This window comes from Tachyglossus aculeatus, chromosome 17 (assembly GCF_015852505.1).
Source record: "Tachyglossus aculeatus isolate mTacAcu1 chromosome 17, mTacAcu1.pri, whole genome shotgun sequence".
Classification (NCBI taxonomy): Eukaryota; Metazoa; Chordata; class Mammalia; order Monotremata; family Tachyglossidae; genus Tachyglossus; species Tachyglossus aculeatus.
In genome coordinates this window covers 55,830,904-55,848,259 of record NC_052082.1, presented here as the reverse complement: position 1 = coordinate 55,848,259, position 17,356 = coordinate 55,830,904, and the positions used below count along the sequence as shown (strand labels likewise).

Sequence of the window (17,356 nt, the reverse complement as noted above, 5' to 3'; positions counted from 1 at the left end):
GCCCCCCCGCCCTCAGTTTCCCTCCAAACCCATCTGCCAAATGCTCTCCCATCATCATCATCATCAATCGTATTTATTGAGTGCTTACTATGTGCAGAGCACTGTACTAAGCGCTTGGGAAGTACAAATTGGACTCCCAGGCATCTCCAAGCTCTCAAGGCCTGGAGGGAGGACTGTAGGCTGTCAGCTCATTGTGGGCAAGGAAGGTGTCTACTAACTCTGTTGTACTGTACTCTCCAGAGAGCTTAGTACAGTGCTCTGTACACAGTAAGTGCTAAAGAAATACCTTTGGTTATTATTAATAATAATAATAATAATAATTGTGGCATTTGTTAAATGCTTACTATGAACCAGGCATAGTACTAAGCGCTGGGGTGGATACAAGCAAATCGGGTGGGGAGTCCCTGTCCTACATGGGGCTCACAGTCTTAATCCCTATTTTACAGATGAGGGAACTGAATCACAGAGAAGTGAAGTGACTTACCCAAGGCCACACAGCAGATAAGTAGCAGAGCCAGGATTAGAACCTGTGACCTTCTGACTCCCAGGCCTATCTTCTATCCACTATGATTGATTGATAAGGACTGGGCCAAATAGTTTGCATCTTTGCGGGTTTTATGGGCCCGAGGGGCTGGGGAGGGAGATAGGGGAGATGGGGAGACGGACAGTCCCCTCCTCCTTGGTGCCGGACTCGCTGCCATAGCCAAACTCCCACCCCAGCCTAAAGCAGGAGGGCAGTAAGCGCTCAACAAATACGACTGACTGACTGTGATGGGAGAAGGGAGAGGAGGAGGTGGGGATATTGGACAGGGGAGAAGGGGAAGTGAAAGGATTGGAAAGGAAAGAAGAAGCACAGTGTAAGCTCCTTGTGGGTAGGGAGTGTGTCTGTTTATTGTTAAATTGTACTTTTTCATTCAATCAGTCAGTCGTATTTGTTGAGCCCTTACTGTGCTTGGGAGAGTACAATACAACAATAAACACATTCCCTGCCCACAGTGAACTTACAGTCTAAAGGGGGAGGCAGACATTAATATAAATAAATAAATTACAGATATGGATTTAGGGACTGGGAGGAGGGATGAATAAAGGGAGCAAGTCAGGGCAACACACACAGTAAGCTCTGCAAACGCTCTGCACACAGTAAGTACTCATTAAATACGACTGAATGAATGAATGAATAGCAATAGTAGTAGTAATAGATAGCAGTAATAGTACAGTGCTTAGAACAGTGCTTGGCACACAGTAAGCGCTTAACAAATACCATTATTATTATCGTTATTATTACTAAGTACTGGAAAAATTACCCAGATGGGAACTAAGCACAATTCTGTATCTACCCCCAGCGTTCAGCCCAGTGCTTGTCACATAGTAAGCGCATCACAAATACCACAATTTTTATTACATGCTCTGTGTGTTTTTATGTATCCCTTGCTGAGGACGCCTCCTCAGACCGGAGTTTTCAGAAAAGCCACAGAACAAGGCTTTCACCAGCCACAGGTTGTTGGTGGAAGTCAGAGTTTAGCTGAAAGGACTAATAATAATAGTAATGGTACTTATTAAGTGCTTACTATGTGCCAAGCACTGTTCCAAGAGCTGGGGTAGATACAAGTTAATCAGGTTGGACCCAGTCCCTGTCCTACATGGGGCTCACAGTCTTAATCCCCATTTTACAGGTGAGGTAACTGAGGAACAGAAAGGTGAAGTGAGTTGCCCAAGATCACACAACAGACAAGTGGCAGGGGTAGGATTAGAACCCAGGTCCTTCTGACTCCGAGGCCCGGGCTCTATCCACTAGGCCACGTTGGTTCTCTTTGGGGAGGGAGTTCAGAGACACCTAAGGAAGGGGGCCAAGAAACAGGGATCTTTGGTAGGGAAGAATTGGGAATCCCAGGCTCCAGAGGGAATTACACTCAGAGGTGGGGAGAGGGAGAAAGACCTAGGGAGGGAGAAGAAAGGACCCAGGAGACCGGAACAACCACCAGAGAGAGTGGCAGAGGAGAAAGATTCCAGGAAAGGGACCATCTGATATAGGGATGCAGAAGGAGGGAGGAACTGAGGCAGAGATATAACTAGATTGTAAACTCCTTGAGGGCGGGACCGTGTCTTCTACTTTTATTGTACACGCTCATTAAGTAGAGATGATTCATTCATCCATTCATTCAATAGTATCTATTGAGTGTTTACTTTGTACAGAGCACTGTACTAACTGCTTGGAGACAGCAATACAACAATAAACAGATACATTCCCTGCCCACAATGAGCTTACAGTTTAGAGCGGGGGAGACAGACATGAATAAAAATAAATAAATGACAGATATGACATAAGTGCTGTGGGGCTGGGACGGGGGATGAGAGCAGGGGAAGGGGCTATTACAGGGAACATAGCTAATAACTCTGTTCTATTGGATTCCCCCAAGTCCTCAGTACAGTGCTCTGCACACAGTACATGCTCAATAAATAACCAATGATTGATGGATTGATGACCGGGGGGAATCCGAGGAGGAGAGAAAGTCCGGGGAGGAATGAAGAAGGCGGGGAATCAGCCCTACTCATTCAAGAGTATGAAGGAAGCACGCCTTAGTGGTTAGAGCCCAGGCCTGGGCGTCAGAAGGACCTGGGTTCTCATTCTGGCTCTATCACTTGTCTGCTGTGTGACCTTGGACAAGTCACTTCACGTCTCTGTGCCTCAGTTCCCACATCTATGAAATGGGTATTAAGACTGTGAGACCCATAATAATAATTAATAATATTAATAATCTGATCATTTTGGTGGCCTCAGTTTCCTTACCTGTAAAATGGAAATAATATATCTGCCTCTCCCAACCTCTCAGGGACATTGTAATAATAACAACTGGGCTATTTATTAAGCACTTACTATATAATAATAATTGTGGCATTTGTTAAGTGCTTACTGTGTATCAGGAACTGTACTAAGCACTGGGGTGGCTACAAGCAAATTGGGTTAGGCCCAATCCCTGTCCCACATGGGACTCGCAGCCTCAATCCCCATTTGACAGATTGGGAAACTGAGGCACAGAGAAGTGAGGTGACTTGCCCAAGTTCACAGGGACCCCATGTGTGAAAGGGACTGTGTCCAACCTGATTGTCTTGTATCTAACCCAGAGTTAAGTACGTTGCCTGACACATAGTAAGCACTTAACATATTGCTGTATTGTATTCTCCCAAGCATTAAGTAGAGTGCTCTGCACACAGTAAGTGCTTAATAAACTCGATTGAATGAAGGAATTAATTAATTAACACATCGTTATTAATATTATTATGAATAGTAATAATAATGGCATTTGTTAAGCACTTACTATGTGCGAAGCACTATTCTAAGAGCTGGGGAGGATACAAGATGATCACATTATCCCACGTGGGGCTCACAGTCTTAATCCCCATTTGACAGATGAGGTAACTGAGACTCAGAGAAGTTAAGCGACTTGCCCAAGGTCACACAGCAGACATGTGGGGGAGCCGGAATTAGAACCCATGACCTCTGACTCCCAAGCCCGTGCTCTTTCCACTGAGCCACGCTGCTCCTCTATCTAATAATAATTATGATTAAATTATATTATATTATAATTTAATTTATCAAATTATTATTAGTATTATTACTAAGAGCTCCTGCAATTGAGACTGTGAACCCCATGTGGGACAGGGGTTCATGTGGCACATGGACTGTGTCCAGCCTGATTTGCTTATTTATACCCCAGCAACCCAGCGCTTAATACAGTGCCTGGCGCGCAGTAAGCGATTAACAAATACCACAGTTATTATTATTATTATTATTATTATTATTATTATTATTATTACTACTACTACTACCATCATCATCATCATCAAAATGCCAGGCACACAGTAAGCGCTTAGCAAATACCACTATCATTATTATATAATAATAATAATAATAATAATAATAATAATAATAAAAGGGGGCCGGGGAGGCGATTACTACGTTTCCCAGGAGGCTGTTTGGACGCCTACATCTCCCACAATGCTTTGCCCAGCCCCTGCTCCGGCCCTCGGCGGATTTGCTATTACCCTGGTCCAGGGTCGAGGTAGGAAATGTTCCCCCTTCTCCTCGAGCTCCGGCCACCCCAGAGCCCCTTGTCCACCCTCCCATTTTTATTAGCCCCTCCCCCGTCTCAGACCCTCAAGGGACGTCCAGTCTAGCGGCAGGGGAAACGCTCAGAACGCCCCCAGCCAAAGGATGACCGGGGAAACTGAGTCAGAACCACATTGGTAGTCCAGGCCTCGGCCTCCCCCCATCCATCCTGCTCCAGCTGGGCCGTCCTTCATCTAGAGTCAATCAGGACTACTTGCTGAGCGCCCGTTTCCCATAGTGGAAGTAGAATACACAATCCCCACCCCCGGGGAATTTAGTCTCCTGGGCAGAACAGGGTTGGACAGGTTGGAAGGGTGGCATGAAGTCACTGCCCTCTCTTGTCCTCTCCCAAAAGCTTAGTAATAATAATGATGATGATGGCATTTGTTAAGCACTTACTATGTGCAAAGCACTGTTCTAAGCACTGGGGAGGATACAAGGTGATCAGCTTATAATAATAATGGCATTTATTAAACGCTTACTATGTGCAAAGCACTGTTCTAAGCGCTGGGGGGATACAAGGTGATCAGGTTGTCCCACGGGGGGGCTCACAGTCAACCCCCATTTTACAGATGAGGGAACTGAGGCCCAGAGAAGTTAAGTGACTTGCCCAAGGTCACACAGCTGACAAGTGGCGGAGCTGGGATTTGAACCCAGGACCACTGACTCCAAAGCCCGTGCTCTTTCCACTGAGCCACGCTGCTTCTCTATCCCACGTGGGGCTCCCAGTCTTCATCCCCATTTTACAGATGAGGTCACTGAGGCCCAGAGAAGTGAAGTGACTCGCACAAAGTCACACAGCTGACAAGTGGCGGAGGCGGGATTAGAACCCACGACCTCTGACTGCCAAGCCCGGGCTCCTGCCACTGAGCCACACTGGTTCCCTACAGTGCTTTGCACACAGTAAGCGCTCGATAAATACGATTGAACTGAATTGCCCATCTGGGGGTGTGGAGGGATATTTTCTGGGACGATCGTTGATGGGGGAGGGACCCCTGTAGACCCCAGAGACATCCCTCACAGTGGGACAGCCCGGGGCCACTTGCCACCCGGGCATAGAGTGGGCACTGCCCGGCAGTTTGGGGCACAACATGGGCCTGGGAAGGACCTGGGTTCTAATCCTGGCTCTGCTGCATGTCTGCTGGGTGACCTTGGGCGAGTCACTTCACTTCTCTGTGCCTCAGTTCCCTCATCTGTAAAATGGGAATTAAAAGTGTGAGCCCCAAGTGGGACAGGGACTGTGTCCAGCCTGACTAACCTGTATCTACCCCAGTGCTTAGAACAGTGCTTGGCTCAGAGTAAGCACTTAACAATTTCCATAATTATTATTATTTATTGTTATTATTATTACTATTAAGGCAGCCCAGCCTTCTAGCTCACAGTTTGTCCAGTCACTCAGCTCCCAACAGGGGGTAATAATAATAATAATAATGATGATATTTGTTCAGCGCTTACTATGTGTCAAGTACTGTTTTTTTTAATGGCTTTTATTATGCACTTACTGTGTGCAAATAATAATAAAATAATGATGGCATTTATTAAGCGCTTACTATGTGCCAAGCACTGTTCTAAGCGCTGGGGAGGTTACAAGGTGAGGAGGTTGTCCCAGGGGGGCTCACAGTCTTAATCCCCATTTTACAGATGAGGTAACTGAGGCACAGAGAAGTGAAGTGACTTGCCCAAATTCACACAGCTGACATTTGGCGGAGCTAGGATTTGAATCCATGACCTCTGACTCCAGAGCCTATGCTCTTTCCACTGAGCCACGCTGCTGTTCTAAGCGCTGGGCTAAATACAAGCTAAAGAGGTTGGACACAGTCCCTGTCCCACACGGGGCTCGCAGTCTCAATCCCCATTTTACAGATGAGGGAACTGAGGCCCAGAGAAGTGAAGTGACCTACCCAAGGTCACAAGTGGCGGAGCTGGGATTAGAACCCAGGTCCTTCCGACTCCCACTAGGCCACGCAGCTGAGGGGGGGTGGAGGAGGTGGGAGCGGGACTGAGGGGGGACTGAGCCCTCCCCCTGGTAGGTGGCGAGGGGGTCAAGGCAGGGGCGGATGAGAACGGTGCTTTGCACATAGAAAGCGCTTAACAAATGCCATCATTATTACCATTATTATTATTATTATTATTATTATTATTATTATTATTATTTCCAGCCCAATGGCCACCCACCGGAGGAGCCTAGAAGAGGTTTGCGACCTCATCGGCGGGTCCCACAGCATCAGAGACCTGAGCCAGAAGCTGCAGTTCTATGACCAGTGGGCACCGCGCTATGACCAGGTACCCTGGGGCATCCCCCGACACCTCAGTCAGTCCACCGCATTTACTGAGTACTTCCTGTGTGCAGCGCACTGTACTAAGCGCTTGGGAGAGTACACCTAGAACACTGAACAGACCCATTCCCTGCCCACAATCATCATCCTCATCATCATCAATCGTATTTATTGAGCGCTTACTGTGTGCAGAGCACTGTACTAAGCACTTGGGAAGTACAAATTGGCAACATATAGAGACAGTCCCTACCCAGCAGTGGGCTCACAGTCTAAAAGGGGGAGACAAAACCAAACATACTACAAAATAGCATAGATATGTACAAGTAAAATAAATAAATAGAGTAATAAATATGTGCAAACATATATACATATATACAGGTGCTGTGGGGAAGGGAAGGAGGTAAGATGGGGGGGATGGAGAGGGGGACGAGGGGGAGAGGAAGGAAGGAGCTCAGTCTGGGAAGGCCTCCTGGAGGAGGTGAGCTCTCAGTAGGGCCTTGAAGGGAGGAAGAGAGCTAGCTTGGCGGATGACAGCCTAGACGGGGAGACAGACATTAACAGAAATAAATAAATGATGTAAGTGCTGTGGGGCTGGGACGGGGGGGTGAATAAAAAAAATAATAATAATAATAGCATTTATTAAGCGCTTACTATGTGCAAAGCACTGTTCTAAGTGCTGGGGAGGTTACAAGGTGATCAGGTTGTCCCACGGGAGGCTCACAGTATTAATCCCCATTTTACAGTTGAGGTAACTGAGGCCCAGAGAAGTGAAGTGACTTGCCCAGAGTCACACAGATGACAGTTGGCGGAGCCGGGATTTGAACTCACGACCTCTGACTCCAAAGCCCGGGCTGTTTTCACTGAGCCACGCTGCTTCTCCTAAGGGAATAGAGGGAGCCAGTCAGGGCGACGCAGAAGGGAGATGAAGAAAAGGAATAGAGGGTTGGGAATTGTGTGTTGGCTTCAGGTTGATTATTGTGATGGGAGAGAAGCAGCCTGGCCTAGCGGGAAAAGCGTTGGCCTGGGAGTCTGATTACCTGGGCTCCAATCTCAGCCCCGTCACTTACCTGCTGGATAACCTTGGCCAAGTCATTTGACCTCTCCGAGCCTCAGTTTCCTCATCTTCAAAATGGGAAATCAATTGCCCTGGCACCGAGGAGGCCCTGGAGGTGGCCAACTTGGGGCACTGGCATCGGGCATCGCGATGCCAGGAAGGGAAGGCTGCCCTTGTAACCGCCGTCCTGGCCCCAGCTCAGCCTGCGGAGGTGCCACAATCTGATTTCCCCAGGCTCAGAGGGAACAGGTGTGGGGGTTGAGGGAGGGACTTAGCGAGCGGGCCTCCAGCATGGAGGCATGGCACAGTGGGCGGGGGCGCCCCTCCCCGCTCCAGGACTGCCACCATGCCATCCTGGGCCAGACCCACAGCCCACCCAGCCCAGGCTTCTGCCCCTCCCGGATACCCACCCGGAGTCCATCTGTCCATCTGCCCCTCAGGATGTTGACGTGCTGGAGTACAGGGCCCCCCGTCTGGCTGTGGGGCATTTGGCCGCTGCCTGGTCCTCGCCGCCTGAGGAGGCACTGATCCTGGACGTGGCCTGTGGCACTGGACTCGTGGCTGCAGAGGTGAAGGGAGTCGCCAGCCTTCTCTCCCTCCGTACCCCTAACTCCCACACCCACCCACCCCGCCCCCTTTATGCCAGGCCTTTCCCTTCCTCTCTGCCCCCCTAACCCTCTTCAGGCCCGGCCTTTCCCTTCCCTCCCTACTCCTCATCCCCTTCACGTCCGGCCTTTCCCCTCCATCACTGCCCCCCTGAACCCCATTTATGTCCCTTCCCTCCCTGCTCTCCCACCCCCCTTCACGCCCAACCTTCCCCTCTCCGCGCTGTAGGGCTCATTCAGCCTTGCCCCTGGGTGCCCCCCAGCCCATAGCTGAGCCTAGCACGGGGCTGGGGGTGACCAGGGGTGCCCGGGTTGCCCCCGCAGCTGCGGAGACATGGGTTCTGCCAGATTCACGGCATGGATGGCAGCGCTGGCATGCTGGAGAGGGCACGGCAGCAGGGGCTGTACCGATGGCTGGGCCTCTGTACCCTGGGCCAGGAGTCCCTGCCCGTCCCCTCGGGTAAGCGCTTCTCCCACCGACTGACCCCAGGAGGGGAAGGTTCTAATCCCGGCTCTGCCACTTCATCATCATCATCATCAATCGTATTTATTGAGCGCTTACTGTGTGCAGAGCACTGTACTAAGCGCTTGGGAAGTACAAGTTGGCAACATATAGAGACAGTCCCTACCCAATAGTGGGCTCACAGTCTAAAAGACTGAAAAGAAGGTCCCTCCATGACCACTTGTCTGCTGGGTGACCTTGGGGGAGTCACTTCACTTCTCTGGGCCTAAATGACCTCATCTCTAAGACCGTAAGCCCCATGTGGGACAGGGACTGTGTCCAACCTGATTAACCTGTATCTACCCCAGCGCTTAGCACAACGAGAGATGCTCCCGGGGACATTCCTCTGTCCTCAGGAGGGGCTGAGGGAGGGAGTGGTCAGAGCTGGAGAGGCGGGGAGGTGTGAGGGGGGACCCTGCAGGACAAGGGATTCATTTATTAATTTAATCATATTTACCGTACGCTTACATTGTGCAAAGCACTGTATTACGCACTTGGGAGAGTACAGTAGAACAATAAACAGACACATTCCCTGCCCACAATGAGCTTACAGTGCAAAGCACTATACTAAGCGCTTGGGAGACTACAATAGAACAATAAACAGACGATCCCCTGCCTGCAACAAGCGTACAGTCCAGAGGATCATCATCATCATCATCAATCATGTTTATTGAGCGCTTACTGTGTGCAGAGCACTGTACTAAGCGCTTGGGAAGTACAAATTGGCAACATATAGAGACGGTCCCTACCCAACAGTGGGCTCACAGTCTAAAAGGGGGAGACAAAACCAAACATACTAACAAAATAAAATAATGATTTTATTTTATGAGAAGTATGAGGATGAGAAGTAGCGTGGCCTATTGGTTAGAGCAGAGGCCTGAGAGTCAGAAGGTCTTAATCCCGTCCATACCATTTGTCTGCTGGGCGACCTTGGACAAGTCGCATCACTTCTCCAGGCCTCAGTTCCCTCACCTGAAAAATGGGGATTAAGACTGTGAGCCCTGTGTGGGACACGGACCGTATCCAACCTTGCATCTACCCCGGCGCTTAGAACAGTGCCTGGCACATAGTAAGCGCTTAACAGACACCACGAAGGCGGGGGGTTGGGTGGGAGGGTGTCTGAACACAACAGAACTGGTCTGAAATGGTGGCTGAGGTGACTCTTCCATCCCTCCCTCTGCGGCCCCCGCCCCAGACCAGTACGACGCGGTGACTATCGTCGGGGCCCTGAGTGAAGGCCAGGTGCCCTGCAGTGCCCTGCCAGAGCTTCTGAGGGTCACCAAGCCAGGTAAGCCCCCTCCCACATTCCCAGCCCCAAACTTCCCATCTCCCGGAGCCAGGAAGCCGAGGAAAAGAGATGCTATGTTGCCCAATGGATAGAGCACAGGCCCCGGAGTCAGAAGGACCCGCCTTCTAATCCCGGCTCCGCTGCAGGGGGACCTTGGGCAAGTCGCTTAACTCCTAAATTACCTCATCTGTAAGACTGTGAGCCCATGTGGAACAGGGACTGTGTCCAACTTGACTATCTTCTATCTACCCCAGTGCTTAGTACAGTGCCTGGCACATAGGAAGCGCTTAGCAAATTCCATAAAAAAACAAAACAGACCAGCAGCGCGGCTTAGTGGAAAGATCCCGGGCTTGGGAGTCAGAGGTCGTGGGTTCTAATCCCGGCTCCGCCACTTGTCAGCTGTGTGACTTTGGGCAAGTCACTTCACTTCTCTGCACCTCAGTTACTTCGTCTGTAAAATGGGGATTAAGACTGTGAGCCCCCCGAGGGACAACCTGATCAATCAATCAATAATCAGAGCACTGTACGAAGTGCTTGGGAAGTACAAATTGGCAACATATAGAGACAGTCCCTACCCAACAGTGGGCTTACAGTCTAAAAGGGGGAGGCAAAGCCAAGCATACTAACAAAATAAAATAAATAGAATAGATATGTACAAGTAAAATAAATAAATAAATAGAGTAATAAATATGTACAAACGTATATACATATATACAGGTGATCACCTTGTAACCTCCCCAGCGCATAGAACAGTGCTTTGCATATAGTAAGCGCTTAATAAATGCCATTATTATTATTATTATTATTATGGGGATTAAGACTGTGAGCCCCATGTGGGACAACCTGATGAACAGTGCTAAGCACATAGTAAACACTTAACAAATAGCACAATCATCATCATCAAAACATCAAGCTCGTAGTACAGTGCTCTGCACACAGTAAGCGCTCAATAAATCCAACAATGAATGAAAAACAACAACCAAAAAAACTTCAGTGCCTCCACAGAGAGCTTAGGCCTGGGGCCCAGGCTTCCTCCTCTGAGCCCCTGGGTGGCAGGGGGAGGGGTCTGTCCCCAGCCCCACCCTAGCCCCACCATTCATTTATTCATTCATTCAATTGTATTTATTGAGCGCTTACTGTGTGCAGAGCACTGTACTAAGCGCTTGGGAAGTACAAGTCAGGAACATATAGAGACAGTCCCTACCCGACAACGGGCTCACACCTAGAAGAGGGAGGCAGACAACAAAACAAAACATGTAGACGGGGCCACAGGCCTAATGATGTCACTAGGGTGTAGGAGGCTGGAGTTCCCATCCCATCTCTGCCCCTGCTCGCTGGGTATCCTGGGGCAGGTCGTTTGACCTCTCTGGGCCCGTTTCCCCAGCTGTAACAGGGGAGGGCAATTCCTCAGTGCCGGTGACCAGGGGACCATCTGACAAGGATGACGACGAGGGTCTCGGGTGGCCCCGGGAGGAGGAGGCTGAGGGGACGAGGCTCCGCGTTGGGAAGAGAAAACCCCAGAGTCCAGAAATCCGCCCGGGCAATGCTCAGGGCAGGGCGGGGTGGGAGGGTGTTCATTCAGTCGTATTTATCGAGCACTTACTGTGTGCAGAGCGCTGTATTAAGCACTTGGGAGAGAACCGTATAACAATAAACAGAAACACCACCTACCCACAACGAGAAGCAGCATGAATCAGTGGAAAGAGCACGGGCTTTGGAGTCAGAGGTCAGGGGTTCAAATCCCGGCTCCGCCATTTGTCAGCTCTGTGACTTTGGGCAAGTCACTTCACTTCTCTGGGCCTCAGTTACCTCATCTGTCAAATGGGGATTAAGACTGTGAGCCCCCCGAGGGGCAACCTGATCACCTTGTAACCTCCCCAGTGCTTAGCAGTGCTTTGCACATAGTAAGCGCTTAATAAATGCCATTTAAAAAACAAGCTTACGGGGGAGGTAGATATTAATAGGAATAAACAAACTACTCTGCGGGCCTAGGGGGATGCCCTCCCTTCTCCCGACACCATCTTTGCTGGCAGGGGGTTTGGTGTGTCTGACCACCAGGGCCAACACCTCCAACCTGCGCTACAAGGCGGATCTGGAAGAAGCCCTGGAGACCCTGGTCCGGGCCGGGCGGTGGGAGCGGTTGTTGGAGCAGCCCGTGGAGCGGTGGGAAAGGGCCACCGCCCCCGAGGAAGAGCAGCCCGGCCCCACAGGCCAGGGCCGAGGAGGCCACGGCTTCATCCCCGGCGTGATCTTCCTGTACCGCAAGAGTCCGGCTCCCTGAACGGTGCCCAGACCCCTTCCCCACTCTGTGACCCCAAATCCCTCACCCCCCAGGGAGCCCAGGGCATAAATACCACCCTGGGCACCAAGTGAGCGCTTAACGAATACAGTTATTAACAGATCGGATGGAAGAGTGATTGGAGAGAGTGTCTGTTGTTAGGGCGAAGACATGCAGGGAGAGGGGCTTTTTCGGAAGTCCAGAGTCCCTGGCCCCTTCCCGGTCTTTTCCTTTCCTGACCCACACAGTGGAAGGTCAGAGCTAAGGCTGGCGGAAAAGGTGGGCAGACATTCCAGCTTCAGGCCATGGGGGATTGGGGTAATAATAATAATTGTGGTATTGGTTAAGCACTTACTAAGTGCCAAGCACTTTTCTAAGCCCTAGGGTAGATAATAATAATAATGGTGGTATTTGTTAAGCGCTTACTATGTGCAAAGCACTGTTCTAAGCGCTGGGGGGGCTACAAGGTGATCAGGTTGTCCCACTTGGGGCTCATAGTCTTGATCCCCATTTTACAGAACAGGTAACTGAGGCCCAGAGAAGTGAAGTGACTTGCCCACACAGTCACACAGCTGACAAGTGGCGGAGCCGGGATTCAAACCCATGACCTCTGACTCCCAAGCCCTCGCTCTTACCACTGAGCCATGCTGCTTCAGGTGATCAGTTCCGACAAAGCCCCTGTCCCACGTGGGGCTCACCGTCTTCATCCCCATTTTACAGATGAGGGAACTGAGGCCCAGAGAAGTGAAGTGACTAGCCCAGGGTCACACACCAGTCTGGGGTTGAGGGTCAGGCAGGGAACGGAGGGATTTGGCGGGACTGAGGCACCTGCCCTCCACGGTCCCGTCTTCTCCAGGGGATGTTGGGCAAACCTGTCCCTCCCCCCGTCCCGGGACTGGTTCCAGACCCAGCCGCCTGGGGCCCCGTGGGGTTCAAGGTCCAATTCCGGCTAGGAGGAGAGATAATAATAATAATGTTGGTATTCGTTAAGTGCTTACTATGTGCTAAGTACTGTTCTAAGCACTGGGATACATACAAGGTGATTAGGTTGTCCCACTTGGGGCCCATAGTCTTGATCCCCATTTTACAGAAGAGGTAACTGAGGCCCAGAGAAGTGAAGTGACTTGATCACAGTCACACAGCTGGCAAGTGGCGGAGGCGGAATTAGAACCCGTAACCTCCGACTCCCAAGCCCGGGCTCTTTCCACTAAGCCACACTGCTTCCCTCCCTCCAAGCCCTTGCTGGATGGGGTCCAGGGCCACCCCTGCACCGCGCCCCCACCCACACGAAGGCCCGGGCACTCCTTGCCACCCGCCCCGGGACCCCCGGCCCTCCCGGCGGACTCACCCACCGCCCGACTCAGAGGCACAACTGCAAGTTCTGGTGGACGGGGCCAGTTTATTGTAGAAAATAATAATTACAGCATAGAGATATTGTTACAAAAAAAACCCAGATTTACAAAGTAGAACCGTAGGCCTTGAAAGGGGGGTACCCTTGCACGGAGGGAACAGGGAGATGCAACTTCATTTGCACTCATTTGCCCAGCCCCCCCCCCCGCCCCCCCGAGCCCCTTTTGGAGTGGATAGGACGCCTCGGGGGGAGGGGGGTGCTGCAGGTGTCGCTTGTGGCCTCGCTTGTTCCCTCCAAAACTGGTCCTTCCCCCCCACGCCCCCCACCCTCTCTCCCCTCCCCCATCCCGGACCCCCCTGCCCTCCTCCAGACGTCCCACCCCGTCCCCCCAAGGGCCTCGACACCCTCAGCTCCTTGTGGGCCGGGAATGGGCCCGTTTAGGGTTGTAGTGTCCTCTCCCAAGCGCTTAGGACAGTGCTTTGCACACAGTAAGGCGCTCAATAAGTACGCCGGGGGCCGGCCAAAACGGTGTCCCCCTGCCCCCCAAAACACACACACACACACGCACACACACACACACACACACACACAGAGCCACCCTAGCAGGGGGAGACAAAGGGGGTCGAGGCACAGAAAATACACCCCCCCACACAGAGTCACCCTAGCGGGGAGAGACAAAGCAGGGCGAGGCACAGAAAGTACACACCCCCACAAACACACACAACTACACTTTCACACCAGGATGGGGGCGCACACACTGTCCCCGAGCCGATGGGGGCGCACTACTGTCCCTGAGCGGATGGGGGCGCACTCCCCTCCTTGAGCGGATGGGGGCGCACTACTGTCCCCGAACGGATGGGGGCGCACTTACTGCCCCCGAGCGGATGGGGGCGCACTCCCCTCCTTGAACGGATGGGGGCACACTTACCGTCCCCGATCGAATGGGGGCGCACTACTGTCCCTGAACGGATGGGGGCGCACTCCCCTCCTTGAGCGGATGGGGGCGCACTACTGTCCCTGAACGGATGGGGGCGCACATACTGTCCCCGATCGGATGGGGGAGCATTCCTGTCCCCGAGCGGATGGGGGCGCATTCCTGTCCCCGAGCGGATGGGGGCGCACTTACCGTCCCCGAGCGGATGGGGGCGGACTACTGTCCATAAACGGATGGGGGCGCACTTACTGTCCCCGATCTAATGGGGGCGCACTACTGTCCCCGAACGGATGGGGGCGCACTTACTGTCCCCGATCGGATGGGGGCGCACTCCCCTCCTTGAGCGGATGGGGGCGCACTTACCGTCCCCGATCGAATGGGGGCGCACTACTGTCCCCGATCGGATGGGGGCGCACTTACTGTCCCCGATCTAATGGGGGCGCACTACTGTCCCCGAACGGATGGGGGCGCACTTACTGTCCCCGATCGGATGGGGGCGCACTCCCCTCCTTGAGCGGATGGGGGCGCACTTACCGTCCCCGATCGAATGGGGGCGCACTACTGTCCCCGATCGGATGGGGGCGCACTTACTGTCCCCGATCGGTTGGGGGGCGCACTTACTGTCCCCGAGCGGATGGGGACGCACTCCTGTCCCCGAGGTGCCCACCCCCGGGCCGTGTCCTGAGCGCAGCCCCCTCCCTCCACCTGACACGGACCAGCCGGCCAGGCAACCCCGGAGCCCGCGCCGCTCAGCCAAGAACCAGCTCAGATCCCCCCCCCCCGCCCCCCCGCTGACTGCACGCTGTCAGTGCGGTCCCCGAATGGGCCTGACCACTCAGTCCCTTCCAAGCGGGGAGGGTGAGTCCATGGAGAGGTAATGGGGGGGGGGGCGCTCCCCGGCAGTCCGGGCGGCTCCACCCGGTCCCAGCAGGGGGGGAGGCCGGAGAAGAGGCGGGGTCTGGGTGGCGACCAGGTGGGCCGGGAGGAGGCGGGGTGCAACGCTGCGCGCACATGCGCCCCCTAGCGTCCAGGGACGGGCCCTACAAGTAGTTGTAGGCGGGGGGGCCCGAGCAAGGGTAGTGGGCTGCGCGCGCATACGCCCCCTTGCGTCCAGGGCCGGGCGCTACACGTAGTTGCGGGATGCGGGGGTGACAGGCTGCGCGCGCCTATGCCCCCTAGCGTCCAGGGCCGGGCCCTACAGGTAGTTGCAGGTGGAGGGGCCAGAGCGAAGGTAGTAGTCTTTGCGCGCCTCCGCCCCCTAGCGTCCAGGGCCGGGCCCTACACGTAGTTGCAGGTGGCGGGGCCCGAGCGGGGGGCGAGGGGTGGCAGGCCGCGCGCGCCCCCTAGCGTCCAGGTGCGGACCCGACAGGTAGTTGCAGGGGGAGGGGGTGGCAGGCCGCGCGCGCCCCCTAGCGTCCAGAGCCGGGCCCTACACGTTGTTGCAGGGGGAAGGGGTGGTAGGCCGCGCACGCCCCCTAGCGTCCAGAGCCGGGCCCCACGGATAGTTGCAGGGGGAGGGGGTGGCAGTCCGCGCGCGCCCCCTAGCGTCCAGAGCCGGCCCCTACAGGTGGTTGCAGGGGGAGGGGGTGGCAGGCCGCGTGCGCCCCCTAGCGGCCAGGTGCGGGCCCTACAGGTAGTTGCAGGGGGAGGGGGTGGCAGGCTGCGCGCCTCCGCCCCCTAGCGTCCAGAGTCGGGCCCAACACGTTGTTGCAGGGGGAAGGGGTGGTATGCCGCGCGCGCCCCCTTGAGTCCAGGTCCGGGCCCTACAGGTAGATGCAGGGGGAGGGGGTGGCAGGCCGCACGCACCCCCTAGCGTCCAGGTGCGGGCCCTACAGGTAGTTGCAGGGAGAGGGGGTGGCAGGCCGCGTGCGCCCCCTAGCGTCCAGAGTCGGGCCCTACAGGTAGTTGCAGGGGGAAGGGGTGGCAGGCCGCGCGCGCCCCCTAGCGTCCAGGTGCGGGCCCTACAGGTAGTTGCAGGTGGAGGGAGGGTCCCGAGCCGGGGGCAGGGGGTGTCAGGCCGCTCTCCGCCGCCCCCTAGCGCCCGGGGCCGGGCCCTACACGTAGTTGCTGTTGGGGGCAGAGCGGGCGGCCGAGTACTTGGCGGAATAGGGCTTGTCCCTGCGCGGGGGGCAGTTGCAGCAGAGCAGGGCCCCGCCCAGGAGCAGGAGCCCCGCCGCCGCCCAGCCGATGTACAGCGAGGCCCCCATCTCCCGCTTCTGGCCCTGGGGCACGGTGGGGTTGTAGAAGTCGCGGATGATGTTGTTGGCCGTCCAGGAGACGGGGATGAGGGCCAGCACGCCGGCCAGCAGGAAGACCACGCCCGCCCCGACGGTGGTCTTGGCCTTGGCCGACTCGTCCTCCACACAGTTGGTGCACTTGCCCCCGACCACGGCCAGGAGCACGGCCAGGGCGGCCACGACGATGCAGATGACCACGAGGGCCCGGGCGGCCTGCAGGTCCTGGGGCAGGGCCAGCAGGGAGTCGTACACCTTGCACTGCATCTGGCCGGTGCTCTGCACCACGCAGTTCATCCACAGGCCCTCCCAGATGGTCTGGGCCGTCACGATGCTGCTGCCGATGAAGGCCGAGACCCTCCACATGGGCAGCGCGCAGCACAGCATCACGCCCAGCCAGCCCAGCACCGCCAGGGCGATGCCCATCACCTGGAGGCCCATGGAGCCCATCGCTGCCTCTGCAAGGGCCTCTGCGCGGCCTGCGAGACCAGCGGCCGGACCTGGAGGGGAAAGACGAGGTCCGGACTCCGGGATGTCGACTCCTCGCTGCCGACGGCTGCAGCCAACCTGGCCCTCCGGACGCGGGGCCGGTTATATGGGTTCGGGATGGAGAGGCGGGGCCGGTCCCGCGACCAGTTTCACCGGATTCCACCCCCTCCCCGCAACAGAGATACTTTGAGGGATCTGCCTCTCTGCCCCCGGGACCTTAGTCACCGGGGACGTTCG

The 17,356-nt window shown here is 54.6% G+C and overlaps 2 protein-coding genes across 3 annotated transcripts; one reads left to right on the top strand and one right to left on the bottom strand.

Annotated features, from left to right (window-relative positions):
- Nucleotides 1-4,033: 4,033 nt before the first annotated feature.
- METTL27 (methyltransferase like 27) lies at nt 4,034-12,244 on the top strand. 2 transcript variants are annotated; one of them, XM_038759540.1, is made up of 6 exons: nt 4,034-4,061; nt 6,268-6,391; nt 7,879-8,007; nt 8,368-8,503; nt 9,741-9,833; nt 11,892-12,244. In XM_038759540.1, exons 2-6 carry the CDS (start codon nt 6,272-6,274, stop codon nt 12,080-12,082), a joined length of 669 nt encoding a protein of 222 aa, XP_038615468.1. In that variant the 5' UTR covers nt 4,034-4,061; nt 6,268-6,271; the 3' UTR covers nt 12,083-12,244. The 2 variants fall into 2 exon arrangements, with proteins under 2 accessions (XP_038615468.1, XP_038615467.1); XM_038759539.1 differs by having other exon boundaries at nt 11,867-12,244.
- Nucleotides 12,245-16,450: 4,206 nt separating this feature from the next.
- On the bottom strand, nt 16,451-17,080 carry CLDN4 (claudin 4). The gene has a single exon (XM_038759514.1). It carries the CDS (start codon nt 17,078-17,080, stop codon nt 16,451-16,453), a length of 630 nt encoding a protein of 209 aa, XP_038615442.1.
- Between the last annotated feature and the right edge of the window lie 276 nt (nt 17,081-17,356).